Below are 16,234 nucleotides of genomic sequence, written 5' to 3' on the forward strand. Positions count from 1 at the left end.
CAAATAATTGAATAATTGAAAAAAACCTAATGTTACCAGTTAAATAATTTGTCAGCAGCATAGACCTACTTGAGGAAAACTGGAAGAACCCTGCAGATAATAGAGCCATCAAGTGATCAAGTAGTGAACAGATAAGCCCATAGAAAATCGTTTTCCACCTTCCCTTTGGAAATCAGTTGACCCCATTGATGTATATGTATCCTCCAAATACCGAATTTTGAAACCTCCAATAGAGGACCACCATTCGTTTGATGAAATATGATCCTACGCGAATTCTTCAGTTGCTAAATAGTACCGATTTTCGATCAATAACGTAAAAAACAAGGCAAATTCTGATGCAACAAGAAAACTAAATGTAAACGGCAGCATTTCCAAAAGGGTTTCACTTAAATGTTCAAAGACGCATATATCAAAACTCAATGTCTAACTGTACAACCAAGTTTATCAAGTGTCTGGCAGGTCATACACATGTATGTAAGCATAAGATTAAGCAATAACAATATTTAAAAGCAACAAAAAACAAAAACGCAGAAGAAAACAGAAAACTAACAAGAAAAGCAAATGGAAATCAATAATTAAACGCTTTCAGTGTGCAAAACCCGAATAACTTAAAATAAATGTTAATAACCAAACAAAACTATACACTTAAAGCTAAAACTGGCAAACTAATGAATTTGGAAAATAGTGACAGGCAAAAGTTTTTTTGGTGCCTGTCGCTTGAAAAACTTGGATTGCAACAGAAACGAGCAAATAAATAGAATGCAACAAAATAGATTAAAAAAAAAGGAAAACTCTTTGAAGTATTTTGAGGCAGAGCAGGCCGAGTGCCATTCAATTCAAAAGTTAGTTATACAAATGTTGTACGTTGTTTTTTTTTTTGTTGATCAATCTACGAACATAAACAAATAGCAACAGATTAACAGATTTAAATAGACATAAAGCATAGCTGTATTTTTACCGTCGCTCTATCGACTCCAAATATACTGTTTGAACTGAATGTACTCATCTGATTAATATGAATGTATTTACCGCAGATATCCGATATCCGACATACCGAAAATAAACAATAAGTGCTGTTTCTATATGTTCGGCCCGATCGCCACCGCCCACCACCCACCGCCCCCGCCACTCCCCTCTGCCGTAATTCACCCACCCAACCACCGGATGGCAGAGGGGTGCAGGGTGGTGCAAAGCGGGCTCACTTTTGATAGCAGATTGAATCAGGTAGGAAATCAAAACAAGCAAAAAAGAAATGAAAAATGCATAAAAAATATATTAAAAAACTGATAAAAAATTAACAACAAAATGAAAAACAAAAACACCCACTCGGTGTGTAAAGCCGAGCTGACTCCTTTTGAGCTGACGATCTACATTTACAATATACGCAAATGAAAACCACATAAGACATTTGTTTAATCGAAAAACCAAACTCAATTGAATGCGGAATAAAGCTAAATAAATGTTGTAATTGCCACAGCCAAGCATAACAGGAAAAAATTCAATAAAAACTTAAAAAAAATATACATCAAAACCGCTTTTTTATTATAGTACATATAGTGGGAACATAGATGATGCTTTTCAGTTGTGATTAAAACACCGACTTTCATTTGCGTTTTATTAGTTTATTGTTTTTCGTTTCTTTTGTTTTTTAAATATAAATAGGAGGGTGGAAACTAGAGAAACTAGAAGAATGGAAAGCTATTTGGCTTGTACTTCTGAAGCTATACGAAATATTTGATTTATCAATTACATCAATTCCAAATATGTTGTGTTTCTGACCGTTTTGTTTTATCTCCACGTACATATCAGTGATTTTCATGGCCATTCTGAAAGAAAAACGAATCCTTTCCACCCTTTTGAAATGAAAAACAAAACGAGAATTGAATTTGAATTGTTGCTTGTTGCCGCTTACATAATAAATTAAACAATTATAATAATCAGTACAATAATTCCATTGCTAATGTGGTTGTTTGTTGTTGGTCTCCCTTCCACTCAGCATACAAGTTGTTGTTTAATGAAATGTATAAACTAAAACAAATTGCAAAACAGCAAATGCAACGACATTTTGCACTTCGCCTCCTCTCTATATACAAAGCTACAAATCATTTGAATTCCTCATTCTTTCTGTTGGATTTTCCCCTTTCGATTTAGCTATTTTGTTTCATTTTCATTTTAGAGCTACGGTTAAATAATTTACGTTGTGTAAAGTGTAAACTTTTGATTACAGAGTTACCATTGAAGGAGATACAGACACGGATACAGATAAAGATACAGATACAGATACAGAGACATATAGAATAGATAGAATAGAATAGACTTGGATACAGGGGGGCGGGTGTTGGGCGAACAGAATTGCTTTCAACTATTGCACTATTATCGGATGTGTCTATATAGAACCCTAAAGATATATGTCTATGTACAATTGGAGCTGCGCAACGAAACGAAGTGCCTAGCAGTTGCGGATACAGATGAATCGCCGCTGAGGCTCAAGCACTTAAACGTATAAGAATTTGAACACTTTCGTTTGTCATCAATCACATGTCCACGGATATCCAGCTCTGGTCGTCGATGCACCCGATGCGCCCGCACCTGACGATCCTCCTCCTGGCCATTCGTCCCTATCCGTATACAAGCTGGCATACGATCCGCTGGCCGAACACGTCCGACGACCGCCGATCCGCCGGTCAGCTCCGAACGACCTGGTGCCCAGGCCACCTGTATACGCCGGCATCGACAGCGAGTCGCCGGCTGCTGACGAGACGGGCAGGGAAATGGGCTCCATTAGCCCCACCTCCTGCTCCACCTGATTGTCGTCGTGAACAGCAGCGTCGGCGGCATCGTCGTCGAAGCCATACCAACATCACATGACCATGATTTGCAGCGCTACTCATTGATCTATCGTACGGTAGATGCGTCTCTGGGGCTCGGGTGTGTAGTGGATGCGAGTGCGGAAATGCTGCGGTGATCCCGGCACGCTTTCAGAACCTCGACGCGGTGGCGGTAGCGGCGGCGAGGCCGAAACATATCTGAAAGTGAGTGAGAGAGGCGACGGTTAGCACGATTTAGAGCAGGATGGCTTGGTTACACGCAGCACTAACCTGCGGTGCAGCAGCGGAGAGCCGGGCGGCTGGCCACTCAGCTCCAGCAGATTCTTGCGCAGCAACAGCGGCGACTGTCCGCGATTGTAGCGTGGCGGCGGATCTGGACTTCGATGCCTGCGATCCAATCCGGCCAGGATATGCGGACTGGGCGGCGTGCTGATGCTACCTCCACCGCCGCCCATTCCCGGCCCGCTGCTGGCGTAGCGACGCAGGAAGCTACTGGTGCCGCCACCGGGCAGTGGTTCCGTCGTGGGCGAGGTGCTCTGGCTGGTATTACTACTGCTGCTGGCCGCCGATAGGGTGCGATAGTAGTAGGACTTGCCACCGCCACCGCCGTTACTCACGACGCTCCTGTACGCCGGCGGCTGCGGATGCACTGGCTCCTGGTCCCGGTCCCGGTCCATGCCGGACGCCACCGGCGACGTGGCTGTGGAATTCAATTGGGTTTTAACATAGGTGGCAAACTGTCGCTTCATGGCACCGGCCAGAGTGTTGAACCAGCCTGTTCGGTTGGTTCGGATTTTTGTTTGATGAATTGAGTGATGTTGGATTATGAGTACGTGGTTTCATGGTGATGGTGATGCAGTGCAATGGTGCAGTGGTGCAGTGGTGCAGAGTACGGTTTGTTGTGCGGTGTGCGGAAAACGAAGAGAAAAACGAAACGGAAATGGAAAATGTATAAATACAAGAGCAACATAGCAGCGTTCAAAGCGAAATCAAAAGAGCGATGATGGACTCAGAAATAAAATCACCTTTTAAGGAAGGTTTTTAACAAAGCTTTAGTTTAAGAATAAAGAATAATGCTTTCTGTCAGCTATTATGATTTGATTTCTGAGTTTGTAGACCAATTTGGAATGCAATTGATGGCTCACCGGCATCGTGTTGCTCCCGACTGCAACCATCCAGGCTGCTATTGCTCGCTCCGCTGCTGGAGCTCTGGCCCAAAAGCGGTCGGCGTGCGTACAGCTTGCTCAGCTTGCTGGCCACCATGTTGCCGCTTCCTCCATATTCCGACTGCTGCTGATCCGGTGATCGGGGCTGGAGCGTGGGACTGGCACCCGTTGCCTCGGCGGCGATAGGCAGTGGCTGGGACTGCAACTGCTCGCCAGTGCCGCCCGATCCAAAGTGACCAGCAGCCCCTAATCCTGTTCCAGTTCCTGATCCTGTTCCTGATCCCAATCCCAAACCCGCCGTTCCAGAAGCAGACGATGGTGATATGCTGGCGGGATTAATGGCGATTTGCGAACACGTCGACTGCGTGGAGGACTGACTAGAGGTGGAGTGCGTGGATGGCGGCGGCGGCACATAGTTGCTGTGAAACGGATTCGTGCTGGTCACTCCCACGGGCGGCTGCTGGCGCTGCTGCTGATACCGCTCGGCCGCCTCCTTCTCGCGCAGCTGGTTCTGCTGGTGGTAGAAGCGCTGCAGCACTGCAAAGCGAAGCAAATTGAAATGTTAGTTTGTGTATAGCTCAGCAAATGAAGATGGGATTACCTATGGGACTCTGATTGCCCGGCTGCAATCGCTGTGGTTGCTGCTGCTGCTGCTGACTTGTAAGTTGCAGGGTCGGCGATTCTGTGGCGAATTGCTTGCGCGGCAACGAGGGGGAGGGCGAGGAGAGGGCCAAGTTCAAGGTCGTCGTCGTCGCATTACTACTACTATCACAGCTGTCGTAGGCTTGGGAATTCTCCGCTGGCAGGCGCCAAGTGGGCGTGGTCGTTGGCGTTGTCGTCAGCGCTGTAGCTGCAATATTTGGCGGTGTTGTTGGTGTGGCTGCTACTGCTGCTGCTGGTGCTGCTGGTGCTGCTGCATCCGTGATCAATGTTTGGTTGTTGTGCGGCAGTGGTGTTGTTGTTGCAGTCGCTGCTGCTGAATTGTGTTTCTTTTGGCTGAAGGGCGATGTTGTCAGATTGCGTAGAATCGATTGGCCTGCAATTGACGAGAGTTGAAAGTGTAAGTTAAATCTAAGTTAATATGGAGAACCTATGGAGGCACACTCACCGATGCTACTGAACATGGACTCCTTCTTGGGGCTCTCGTCGTTGTATTTGTAGTGCGGATGATGGGATCCGTTGCTCAGTTTTCGCTGCATGAACGGCGATTTGCGATAGAGCCGGTTCAGATCGCCGATTCCGGCGCTTGGCGGCGATAGAGGACTGGCACTGCTGCTGCTTCCACTACCATTTCCGCTGCCGCTGCCGCCGCTGCCATTTCCTCTGCCTCTTCCATTTCCATTTCCGTTTCCGCTGCTACCGCCGAAGCAGTTAGTCGTTGCCGTCGGTGTTGTGGTTGTTGTTGTTGTTTGAGGTAGTTGTGTGGCTGATTGCATGAAATACTGCGACTGTTGCTGCTGGTAACTCGGTATCTGCGTGGGTTTTATTGTCTTCTGCGGATTTGTGGGACTCTGTCCCGCATACGGCGTCGCCCTACCATACTTTACAGCTCCACCTGCGGATCCTGATCCGGCGAGAGATCCAGCACCAGAACCGACCACACTTCCAGTCGCCGTTGCCCTGCAAATTGACGATTGATTCGTTTTGAGATCAGTGCATTCCCGGTGGCTGCATGACCAGTAATGAGAGCACACTCAAATGTACGCCAGTGGCAGAAAGAAGGTTTGTGTTTTTTTACTTTTTTGGAGGAGATTCATTGGGGTAATTAGAAGGGATCGTCAGGATATCCGGGATCTGGTGGGTTTGTAGGGCACTAGGGTACATTTAAATAGATTGACGGCGCCATGGCAACATATCTAAGACATTTATATGAGCTGTAATCGCATTTGGAATGTGTCTCGGTGTGTGATCGGTGTGTGTGTGTGTGTTCTGCATATATATACAAGTTGATGGGTGTGTGTTGGGTGTATGTGGTGTGTTCTTTTGGGTAAGCGACAGGTGGAAAACACAGGTAAATGCCAAAGGGAGCGAAAGCGAAAGATGGCCGCAGATGGCGCAGCATTAAAGGATCTCTGCTTATGATGTCTTCCTAAGATAACATTTTCCAAAAAAAACAAATGTGAATTATAGATAAGGTGAGAAAACACCTTTCACAATTGCAAGCAAAACTCAAAGTTTTAGAAAAATTAAGAGCCCTAAGCTTTGATTATTTATTGTATGTTCAAACTAATCAAGCAGCAAATGTATACTTTACTTTGTTTCAGTCAACATTTAGGTTCAAATTTTAAAACAGTAAAGCATAAATTTACACGCAATTCTGTTTGCTAATTTATCTATATCAAACTTCATTCTGAAAAGCACTAAATAGTTATTTTAGTAGCTAGTCCATATTTTTGCAAAGGAAAAGCATGATGTGTGAAAAACTGTGAGAAGTTTCAGCGACGCATGACCAAATGAAATGAACTTAAAGCCGATAAGTAATACAGTAAAGCATAGTAAATAATCAGTGTCAAATTACCTTTTCTGGTGTATGAGCATTTCTAGATGGGTAAATAAACAAAGTATAAATTAAATAAATAAAGAAACCAATGCCAAAAGCCAAGCCCAGATTCAGACAAGAACATGCGAAAATAAACGGAAACATTAACATTATTAACAAAAGTCCATTAAAGAAGAAGCATTAAATAATAAATATAATAAAAGTTAGCAGAGCATGGGCGTGTTTACAACGATTAACAATTACACTTAACTAGTGAAAACATAATTAGAAGGCTAATAATAAGAATAATAAACTCGTCGTACTTACTGAATTTTACTTTTAATTGGGAGGAGTTTTTATAGTTTTTTGAGTAGTTATGTTTGGTTGGCATTATCATTATATATAGGTAAATATATATATTTAGGTTTATATATCTGTATATAGAGTTGATGGTTGCAAGTTTTACTTGAATGCTTTTGTTTTGTTTTTCAGTTTTTCAGTTTAGCAGTTTTGCAGTTTTTCAGTTTATGTCGATAAGTTTTAATGTTTGGTTTTTGTTTATAGTTTGTCTTCTTCTATTTCGTTTGCATTTATTTTTTGTTAGATTATGTTTATTGGTTTTCTTCATTGTTTGTCATTATTGTTTAAGAAATGGTATTAGGAATTAGGTAACCTACAAAAAATGGTAATAAAAAAGATGAAAAAGGAAAATAAAAACGTCGCACACACACACTCAAATTAAAAATGTCAATTAAACGCAAAAGATAAGGAGAATTACATCAAAATGTTTATAATTATTTCATAATACACTTTAGGTTCGTCCTAAATTAAGTACAGGGTCCAAGTGGGTAAAGATAGACGGATAGTTGCGTGGATAGCAGACTACAAAGGGACTAGGGGTTACATGCTCTTTCCAAAGATTGCACTTTTGTAATTACATTTGAATTAGCATTTGGTTCAATTTAGCATTAAAACAGTTTAATTTGGAATGTAAATTAGCCACTACTTACTAAATAGCTTCGGAAAGAGCATTTGATCTAGCACAACAAACTCGTATCTAATTGCTAGCTAAATTTGGTAAAATTGTAGTTAATTTTATAAGTGAACTTGCTTTCTTAATGTGTATTAAATGAAACGAAAAAGCTAAACATGCCAAAAAGGGATAGGAATAGCAATGGAGGAGCTAAGCGTAAATTTATAATGTTAATTAGCCTCACCAGAGAAAATTAAAGAGATAAAAAACAAGAGTAAAATAAATTAGGAATATGAAACAAGTTGAGGAACAAGCAGTTGAAATTAGTTGGCTAGCGCAAAACATGAGTTTAGGAAACCATCCTACGGAATCCTCTTGAATCTTCTTCTTGAATCCTCTCCTACCTGTTGAACTGGAGAAGCACGTTAAAGCGAAGAACAAAGAACGGAAAATGGGAAACGGAAACGGAAAAGTGTGGAAAATACAAAGCGCTCCGCACTATCTCACACGCACACCCACTATTCACACACATCCACAACAGGCACAACACATCATCAGCCGGGAATAGCGGACGGGTCGTGGGAATAATGCTGGAGGATCTGGCACAGATCACCGGATGGGCTCACCTCTGGAGCGTTGGATCGCCATTGGCACGCAGCCGGTTATCCTTGATGCTCTGAAACCAATTGGGCACATCTACTTTGGCTATTTCATAGGTCCGGATGAAGGGCTGGGCCAGAAGCTCCGGATACTTGGGTCGATCCTGATGGTTCTTTGTGAGGCTGCAAGCAGACGAATAATCATGTTAATGGGATTCTGTACAAGTGGCAAAGCTACCAGAAAAAGGATAGGATCACCCACCACTTGATGACGAAATCGCGGAACTGCTGACTAAAGTTGAAGCCCTCGCCGTAGGGCAAACACGGCGGTTCCGAGTCCAGCACCTTGGTGAGCACCTCGAAGTCCGTGTTGCATCCCTCGTACGGGGATCGCGCGGTGGCCAGCTCCACCAGCGTTATGCCCAGTGACCACACATCGGCGCGAATGTCGTACTTTGGTTTCTTGGGGTCGATGCGTTCCGGCTTTAAAATTCGAATGATTGTATTGATTATTAGTGTAGGGCTTTCTAGGTAGGTGTTTCAGGAACTAGATGAATCTTGGATCAACTGGGTCACATGTATGCCAAGTACTTATTGATTAAAAGCTTAGTTTACGCTTCAATTATCTCAAATTTATGGCTTGCATTGCCAAGCTTGGAATTTCGCTACAAACACGTTCATTATTTAAATAAATTAAGTCATGACACCAATCAGCTAATCAACAAACCTATACATTTTCCAAGAAATGTAATGAGTTGTTAGCTTGTGTCGCAAATAAATGTAGTATTTTACAGCATACACAACGTTCTCAATTAATCTACGATCTGTCTAGTCCAGTTTTCCCAATCATAGCCCTACTGCTCTATATACTCACCGCCATATAGGCTGCACAGCCGGCGGATCGAGTGTTGGCCTTGGAGTCCACCAGGCGACCGCTGATCCCGAAATCACAGAGCTTGATGTTCCCGCGCTCGTCGATCAGAATGTTCGAGGGCTTCACATCTCGATGGATGACCCCGTGCTTGTCCTTCAGATAGGACAATGCGTTGACCGTCTACAAGTGGAATGCGTATTAAGTCACGTTTGTGGCGAGGCTATATACTCAAGAACTTACCGCCACTGTGACCTTGCCCAGGATCTGTTCCGGCACCGGCTTCTTGGAGAGCTTGAGCAGCTTGTCAAAGCACATGGACATCAGCTCCATGCAGATCCACACATCCGGATCGCGAACGAAGCAGCCGAGGCACTTGACAATATACTTGCAGTCATGCGACTTGAGCACCACATCCAGATCCATCAGGATGCGCTTGTTCTCCTCCGCGTTGCCAGTGCGTCGCATCTGCTTCACGGCGATGATCGTGTTGCTGGACAGGTGCATCATCTTCACCACATTGCCACTGGTCCCGTTGCCCAGGTCGCCCAGGTGCTTGAGGTCGTTGATGTCCGTCGGATACTGCCGCCCGTTGATGTTCAGCTTGCCGGTCTGCTCCATGATGATCTTCAGCTTCTTGTCCGTTTCCGAAACCGGTGGATGCGGCGGCGTGGGCAGCGGAAGTATCACTGGCCGCGTCCGATTCAGTCCGCCACCGGGTCCGCTAGAAACTGTAAGATAGACAATGGAAATTAGTGATATGTTATTAGTGATAAAAATGTACGCAATTAATCCTAAAATCCTCAATCCTTTACTTACTGCATATGAACAATGAAATGTATTATTAAAGTAAAACAATGTGTTGCATATCTTTCAGAACTCCTTGGCATATCTCTCAATTGCCATACCAAAAATCTAATCCTTTGAAATATTTTCAATAAAATCTAATTGCTTTACCATGGGCCACTAATCAATCAACGAATGCTGCCCACTGTGCCATCGTGCGTGTGTGTGAGCATGAAGAGGAAGAGCGAATGAGAGCGATTTTGTTTTTGTTTGCGAAGTTTTTTTTCCCTGGCAGCAATTCAATTCAACAATTAGCAACTACAACAACAGCAAGTCATAAAAAATAACGCTATTTGTAAACATGCGAAAGAGGAGACACGGCAGAATGTCCGATGAGTGTGGGCAAGGGCGGAGGGGCGGCAGGCGAGGGGAATATGCGGCCCAAAAAATGAAAACAACAGTAACGGGCATATCAAGACATTACTCCGGAAATGCCAAAAAGTAACCAATGGCAGAGAGCGAGAGAGAAGAAGAGAGCGAAAAAAAGGCGAGCAGAGAGACGCACACATGCAAAGAGTAAATAAATATGCAAGTAAATAAATAACAACACTTGATGGCTGATGAAAATCCAATAAGAAAAATATGCAAAACAGCACACAAAACATAAATGTATGACAAAAGGGTGGAGAAGGAGAATGAAAGGGCGGTGGGTGGTCTCACAATTGTGGCCAAAATAACAGCATCGATTACATGACACTATTGCCAAAGTATTAGAAAAGCATTCTAAATTTTTACCAATTAAATCGAATAAATTTTATTCAAATGCTGATTAAATGGGTTAATATTTGGGCAACATTTTTAGTACTTTAAAATTCATGGAAACTATTAAACAATAATCTAATCGACTCGAAATGTATTCGATTATTCAAAAACCCATTAGACATTTTCTGGAGTTCATGGAAAACAGTTATGGTACCGGGAATTGTTAATCTAATCGAGGCGAAAATAAATTGACATTGTGCACAGCTGTTAATACCACTGTAGATTTGGTTTATTTTTTTTTCTTTTCTTTTTTCGGGCCCAACAAAAGGCCGAAAACAAGTTGGGTTCGCTTTTGGCTTTCGCACTTGGCCTGTCTTATCTATGCAATCGGAAAAACAGAACGGGAAAGCGAGGGGAAAAGCGGGGGAGTTACGGGGTTGATGGGGTGCTGGGTGTGCTGAGGTGCTGGAATGGGGGATTATGAGCAGCTGTTATGCAGTCCGGGGGAATCGATAGCGTTTGCCCTTTGTTGGCGGTATCCAGTATCCAAGTGCTCCAAAGTAAACCCAAACAGCAATAGCAATAGCAATGGTAAAAGCCAAGAAAAGAGCACTCCTCTTATCACAATTTAAGCACTCACACACACACAAATGCATATACGCAGCTTATTGGGCAATGACAATTTATTAACAAAATATTTACACAAATGCGGACAAAAGATGGTTTTGTGGCTTGCGGTTGGCGGTTCGGTATACATATGTATAAAGATTTTAGGTGACCATTTTTGGGGATCACGATTTTTCTCGGCCCTCTTTTATTACCACTTAACAAACTGTCTACAGTTGCGGTCGAAAAAATGTTGTCTTTAAATCCGCACCTGTCACAGAGGATCTGTAAAGATTTCACCTGTTTAAAGGTCGACCGATAATACATTGATCTTTCTGCGAAATAATATCGAAAATGTTTTCTGTGGACTTGGCACTTACTTGGAATAAAATTTGAGGCACGTTTTTGGCGGGCAATACAGATTTTGGATAAGGAATTGTGAGAAACGGAATATTCTGATTGAGTTTCGGAAAAGTCTAGTTGGAAAAGTTTGAGTTGTAGTCTGCAGTTTGATAAGCTCTCCTTTCATACAGGGTTTTAAAGTATTCCCTTGTAATTCTAGTTGGGATTTGAACATAGATAAGCCATATGTGGTGTGGTAATCCCCATCAATTTTAGATATTTAAGAAACATTATGTACAAATTTTGGAATATAGGACTTACGCATGGGCAGTGTGGGCGTGGCTCGCGGCACTCTGGTTGTGGGCGGGGTGTACGTTCCACCGAAGGCGCCCGTCGCCGGTGCTGCGGATGCAAATGCGGATGCGGATGAGGATGACGATGTGCTGGCGCTGGCAAAGGGCGTCGCATGAGGAACTGGAGGTGCCGGCCGCTGGGCTATGCTGATTCCCGATCCGGAAACGGAACCTGTGCCCAGGGTCGGTGCGTGGGCGGCGGATGTGGCTGATGCGGATGTCACCAGGGGCGGAACGCGGGCAGACGGAACGGAACCGGAAACGCCTGGTCCGCGCGCACCGGAAAGGACGATCTGGTCGTGGGACTCATTCTGCGCCTGGAGCTTCGCCTCCAAGGATTGCAGCCGACTGCCGATCGTCTCGAACTCAATGGTGGACATTATGTCGACTGGATTTGGTCCGATTTTTGATAGTTAGTTGCTGCTATTGTTGGATTTTGGTATTTGTTTAATTTTTTTTCGCTTTTGGCCAGCACTTCTTCGATTTTTCTCTCACTCCCTCTCTCTCACACACACACACAAGCGCGCGCTGGCGGGGGAGGGTGCGTGTGTGTGAATTGTTTTGCTGTGCGCCCTGTTTGTTGTTTTGTCGCTGGTGTTGTTGTTGTTCGGCGGCACACATACACTGTAAACTTTACACTTGCAAAAATAACGGATCGCTTGGACTTTTTTTGTTTGTCGGGGGGAGCACAAAAACGAAATCGAAAAAAGGAAAACACAGTCACTGTGCATTAGAGAGAGACATCCTCACCCCCACACAAACACACACACAGGCATACACGCAGCGCCCTCTCTCACTCTCTCTCGTTCTTTTTCAGCAGCAACGGCAACAACAACTTGCGATTTTTTCCTCCTTTTTTGGGAGAATGTTTCAACGGTTGTTTTCCTTTCGCGGCGCTGTTTGTCGCACTTCTGCAATCGATTCGTTTCGCGACCGCGGGCGGCGGTATCACTGGCACAATTTGATCACTCGCTTTTGTACGTTTTTGCTGCCTAAATCGCGTGTACAATAGTGATGTAAAAAAACATCGATGCATCAGCCATCGATGGTTCTTTGCCGATATTTCTCGATATCTGTTTTGGTGTCTATCGATGTTTTGCAATTCATCGGCTCCTTTGAAAACGAGTAATGGTACCTAAAATTATGTATTATTTAGTATTTGATTTTTTGCGAATTATAAGTTTTGTCAAAAAAATGAGTTATAAAAATATAATATATATTTTATATTATTCAGATTCAATAAAGGGCCATATTACTATATAACGAAAAATTGGCTTCTGTTCTGAGTCAAACTTGCATCACTAGAAATCGAAAACAGAGTGACCAAAGTGCTAAAAAATCATAAATATATCGAAATGCACTACAACATTGGATGGGCAACACTTGGCTATAACTTGTTAGGTTGTTCTATTAAAATAAATATATAACAAAATATTCATTGAAATAAATTAAAAGTAAGTCAAATGAATACTTGAAAATCACTTTGATATAATCGATATTTAACATAACGTCAAAAAATCGCCGCAGGTGGAAGCCCATTTGTTATCGAGGCACTTCGATTTATTTGTATGGCGATACTATTCGTGCACTCGATGGAATATATCGATTGGACGGTCGATGGCTGGCCAGCGCTAGTGGAAAAGCGAGAAAAACGAGAAAGAGAAGCGAAAAGCGATCGGCGAACAGTGCAAAAAGTGCGGACAGGAAAGCAAAGGCAATAGCGAAAGGTTGGGCGGCAAAACCCGGGCCACACGATCCACACCGATCCGATCCCAAATCACCGACCCGCATCCGAATCCTGACCTGACCAAATGCGGTAAAAATAGCCGCACCGCACCGCATCGCATCCGATTCGCACCGAACCGCCAGGTCTTGCGGAATCCGCTAGAAAACGTTGAGGAAAGTCAAGGAGAGCATACGTATAGCATATAGGATATAGAATATAGAAGGGCTTATCAAAATGTCCAAACGCCACCGCCTCACGCCCTTTACCATTGCCAAGGAGCCAGAGGCCGCCATGTAAGTCAAAATGGCCAAATCCCGGCCAGAAACGCATAGTGAATCGAACTACATCCGGCAATCCTTTTTAGAGTCCCGCCACGCAACCTGGACTCGCGGGCCACCATTCAAATTGGCGACCAGACCTTTGACATTGATGCAGATAGTCTGGAGAAGATCTGCGATCTGGGCCGCGGCGCCTATGGCATCGTGGAGAAGATGCGTCATCGGCAAACCGATACGGTCCTGGCCGTCAAACGCATACCCATGACCGTAAATATTCGAGAACAGCACCGCCTTGTGATGGATTTGGACATATCGATGAGATCCAGCGACTGCCCCTACACCGTCCACTTCTATGGCGCGATGTATCGCGAGGGCGATGTCTGGATTTGCATGGAGGTGATGAGCACCAGCCTGGACAAGTTCTATCCGAAGGTCTTCCGCCACGATCTGCGAATGGAGGAGAGCGTGCTGGGCAAGGTCAGCTGGGGAGGATTGGGGGCGGGGCTAATCTTATCGGGCAAGCCCCACTATACTACTGCTGTACTACTGCCTTTGCTTTACAGATTGCAATGAGCGTGGTCAGTGCGCTGCACTATCTGCACGCTCAGCTGAAAGTCATCCATCGGGACGTCAAGCCCTCGAACATACTGATCAATCGGGCCGGCCAGGTCAAGATCTGTGACTTTGGCATCTCAGGTGGGCATTGGGTCACTTTTTGCCACTGTATTTATACTAATATTGGATTACCTTTAGGCTACCTCGTGGACTCCATTGCCAAAACCATCGATGCCGGTTGCAAGCCGTACATGGCGCCGGAACGCATCGATCCCCAGGGAAATCCGGCGCAATACGACATCAGGTCGGATGTCTGGTCGCTGGGCATCAGCATGATAGAAATGGCCACTGGCCGCTACCCGTACGACAATTGGCGAACGCCATTTGAGCAACTGCGTCAGGTGAGTGCCCAAATATGGGTGGTAACTTACACATGAAGGATCTTCTTTAAGACTTTAAATTAATTTCACATTTTGGGCTTTGCAGTCCCAAGTATGCAGAGGCAAATAACGAATTCCACGTTATCATTTATGATATGCATATTTGGATTTTCCCAATTGTGGCAGTCGAAAGCTTTTAAGTTTGTTGGAATTTCCAAAACAAACCCGATAAAATTGCGAATATTAATAATCAATCGACAGATTTATCACAGATATTAGTATAGAATAGGTTAAATGCAGTTATGTAGTAATAGCCATTCAAAAGTACTCTACTATTATTAGTTAATTAGACCAGAAAGCAACATTCATTACATAACTTACTGCTATTAGGTAATTTTAATTATAATTATAACCACTTGTTCTCAAGCACTTTGCATAACAATTAACTCTCAAAAAGCAATTAGCAATGTGCCAAGCTGCTGTGCCTATAAGAAGGCCAAATAAAACAGCTAATAATCTTCGAGTTAGTAAACCACTTTCAATCACAATTCTCCGCATCATTCGATGAGTACTGTAGTAACCATTCTTTGTATTATCTTTTAGGTGGTGGAGGACAGTCCGCCGCGCCTGCCGGAGGGAACCTTTTCGCCGGAGTTCGAGGACTTCATCGCCGTCTGCCTGCAGAAGGAGTACATGGCGCGGCCCAACTACGAGCAGCTGCTCAAGCACAGCTTCATCGTGGAGCACCTGCAGCGCAACACGGACATCTCGGAGTTCGTGGCCAGGATACTGGATCTGCCCGACACCCAGCCGGCGCAGTAGGTTGTTGGTCGGGTAGAAGGTTAATGGTTAACCCATGGCGCCACCCCCTTAACCCCTTAAGCCGTGCCCGTGCCCGTGTAAATTGCCGCCGTCTTCTTCTAGCATGCATTTCGTACATGTTGTGTGTGTGTCCCCCGTCTGTGTGACAGCAAAAGGAATAAAGCTATACATATATGAATGAAGTCCAAGGAAAGCCCAAAACCCAACAGCAATCAGCTCTAATCTAAAGATTCAAAAATGGAAACTGCATAATTATTAATTTAAGTGAGAGAAGCAACAGCAACAGCCACAGCAACATAACCGTTACTAGCAACCTGCAACCTGCAACCTGCAATATGCATAATGCAATCGCAATCTTCGCCTTGCAACGCTCAAAAAATGGATAACCGAACCGTGCCTCCCAGCTGGCGATGCTGCTGATGTCTTAAAGCATAATACCATTTTAATATATATTTTTAAAAGATAATAGCTTAGTCAACGAAAAACAAGAACAGAAGCAAAACAAGCAAAACAATGAATGTAAAAAACGTACTAAACTTAAATGATAATTTGTACAACTTTTTGAACACCAAAATAGCCGAACAGAAAGTGTAATTGTAATTATAATTGTTTAACAAATATATATTACGTAAAATAGCTAAGTCTCGTGCAAATTTACTGCTGTCTATTTGTTTTTGAAACTTTGCGTTGCGACTGGGAACAATCTTT

The 16,234-nt window shown here is 43.8% G+C and overlaps 2 protein-coding genes across 4 annotated transcripts; one reads left to right on the plus strand and one right to left on the minus strand.

The window, feature by feature from the left end:
- Positions 1 to 1,880: 1,880 nt before the first annotated feature.
- On the minus strand, positions 1,881 to 12,771 carry LOC122623599 (dual specificity mitogen-activated protein kinase kinase hemipterous). Of its 3 annotated transcripts, none has more exons than XM_043802842.1 (10): positions 11,734 to 12,771; positions 9,160 to 9,647; positions 8,920 to 9,099; positions 8,308 to 8,528; positions 8,073 to 8,228; positions 5,103 to 5,614; positions 4,596 to 5,030; positions 3,974 to 4,531; positions 3,099 to 3,528; positions 1,881 to 3,026 (listed from the first exon to the last, which is right to left on the minus strand). In XM_043802842.1, the coding sequence occupies exons 1-10, from the start codon at positions 12,143 to 12,145 to the stop codon at positions 2,888 to 2,890; spliced, it is 3,531 nt and encodes a 1,176-aa protein (XP_043658777.1). In that variant the 5' UTR covers positions 12,146 to 12,771; the 3' UTR covers positions 1,881 to 2,887. The 3 variants fall into 3 exon arrangements, 2 of the variants coding, with proteins under 2 accessions (XP_043658777.1, XP_043658776.1); XM_043802841.1 differs by having other exon boundaries at positions 3,099 to 3,603; XR_006326414.1 differs by lacking the exons at positions 1,881 to 3,026; positions 3,099 to 3,528; positions 3,974 to 4,531; positions 4,596 to 5,030 and adding an exon at positions 6,801 to 7,146 and having other exon boundaries at positions 5,476 to 5,614.
- A 596-nt stretch (positions 12,772 to 13,367) lies between these two features.
- On the plus strand, positions 13,368 to 16,167 carry LOC122623748 (dual specificity mitogen-activated protein kinase kinase 6). The gene is made up of 5 exons (XM_043803067.1): positions 13,368 to 13,784; positions 13,856 to 14,246; positions 14,333 to 14,465; positions 14,523 to 14,725; positions 15,308 to 16,167. The coding sequence occupies exons 1-5, from the start codon at positions 13,726 to 13,728 to the stop codon at positions 15,524 to 15,526; spliced, it is 1,005 nt and encodes a 334-aa protein (XP_043659002.1). The 5' UTR covers positions 13,368 to 13,725; the 3' UTR covers positions 15,527 to 16,167.
- Positions 16,168 to 16,234: the final 67 nt, after the last annotated feature.

This window comes from Drosophila teissieri, chromosome X (assembly GCF_016746235.2).
Source record: "Drosophila teissieri strain GT53w chromosome X, Prin_Dtei_1.1, whole genome shotgun sequence".
Lineage (NCBI taxonomy): Eukaryota > Metazoa > Arthropoda > Insecta > Diptera > Drosophilidae > Drosophila > Drosophila teissieri.

Coding starts and splice junctions, on each gene's coding strand:
- LOC122623599 (XM_043802841.1), bottom strand. CDS start 12,145: ATGTCCACCATTGAGTTCGAGACGATCGGCAGTCGGCTGCAATCCTTG. Junction 9,648..11,733: donor CACGCCCACACTGCCCATGC/GTAAGTCCTATA, acceptor TCTATCTTACAG/TTTCTAGCGGACCCGGTGGC. Junction 4,532..4,595: donor GGGCAATCAGAGTCCCATAG/GTAATCCCATCT, acceptor TTCGCTTTGCAG/TGCTGCAGCGCTTCTACCAC.
- LOC122623748 (XM_043803067.1), top strand. CDS start 13,726: ATGTCCAAACGCCACCGCCTCACGCCCTTTACCATTGCCAAGGAGCCA. Junction 13,785..13,855: donor AAGGAGCCAGAGGCCGCCAT/GTAAGTCAAAAT, acceptor AATCCTTTTTAG/AGTCCCGCCACGCAACCTGG. Junction 14,247..14,332: donor AGGAGAGCGTGCTGGGCAAG/GTCAGCTGGGGA, acceptor TTTGCTTTACAG/ATTGCAATGAGCGTGGTCAG.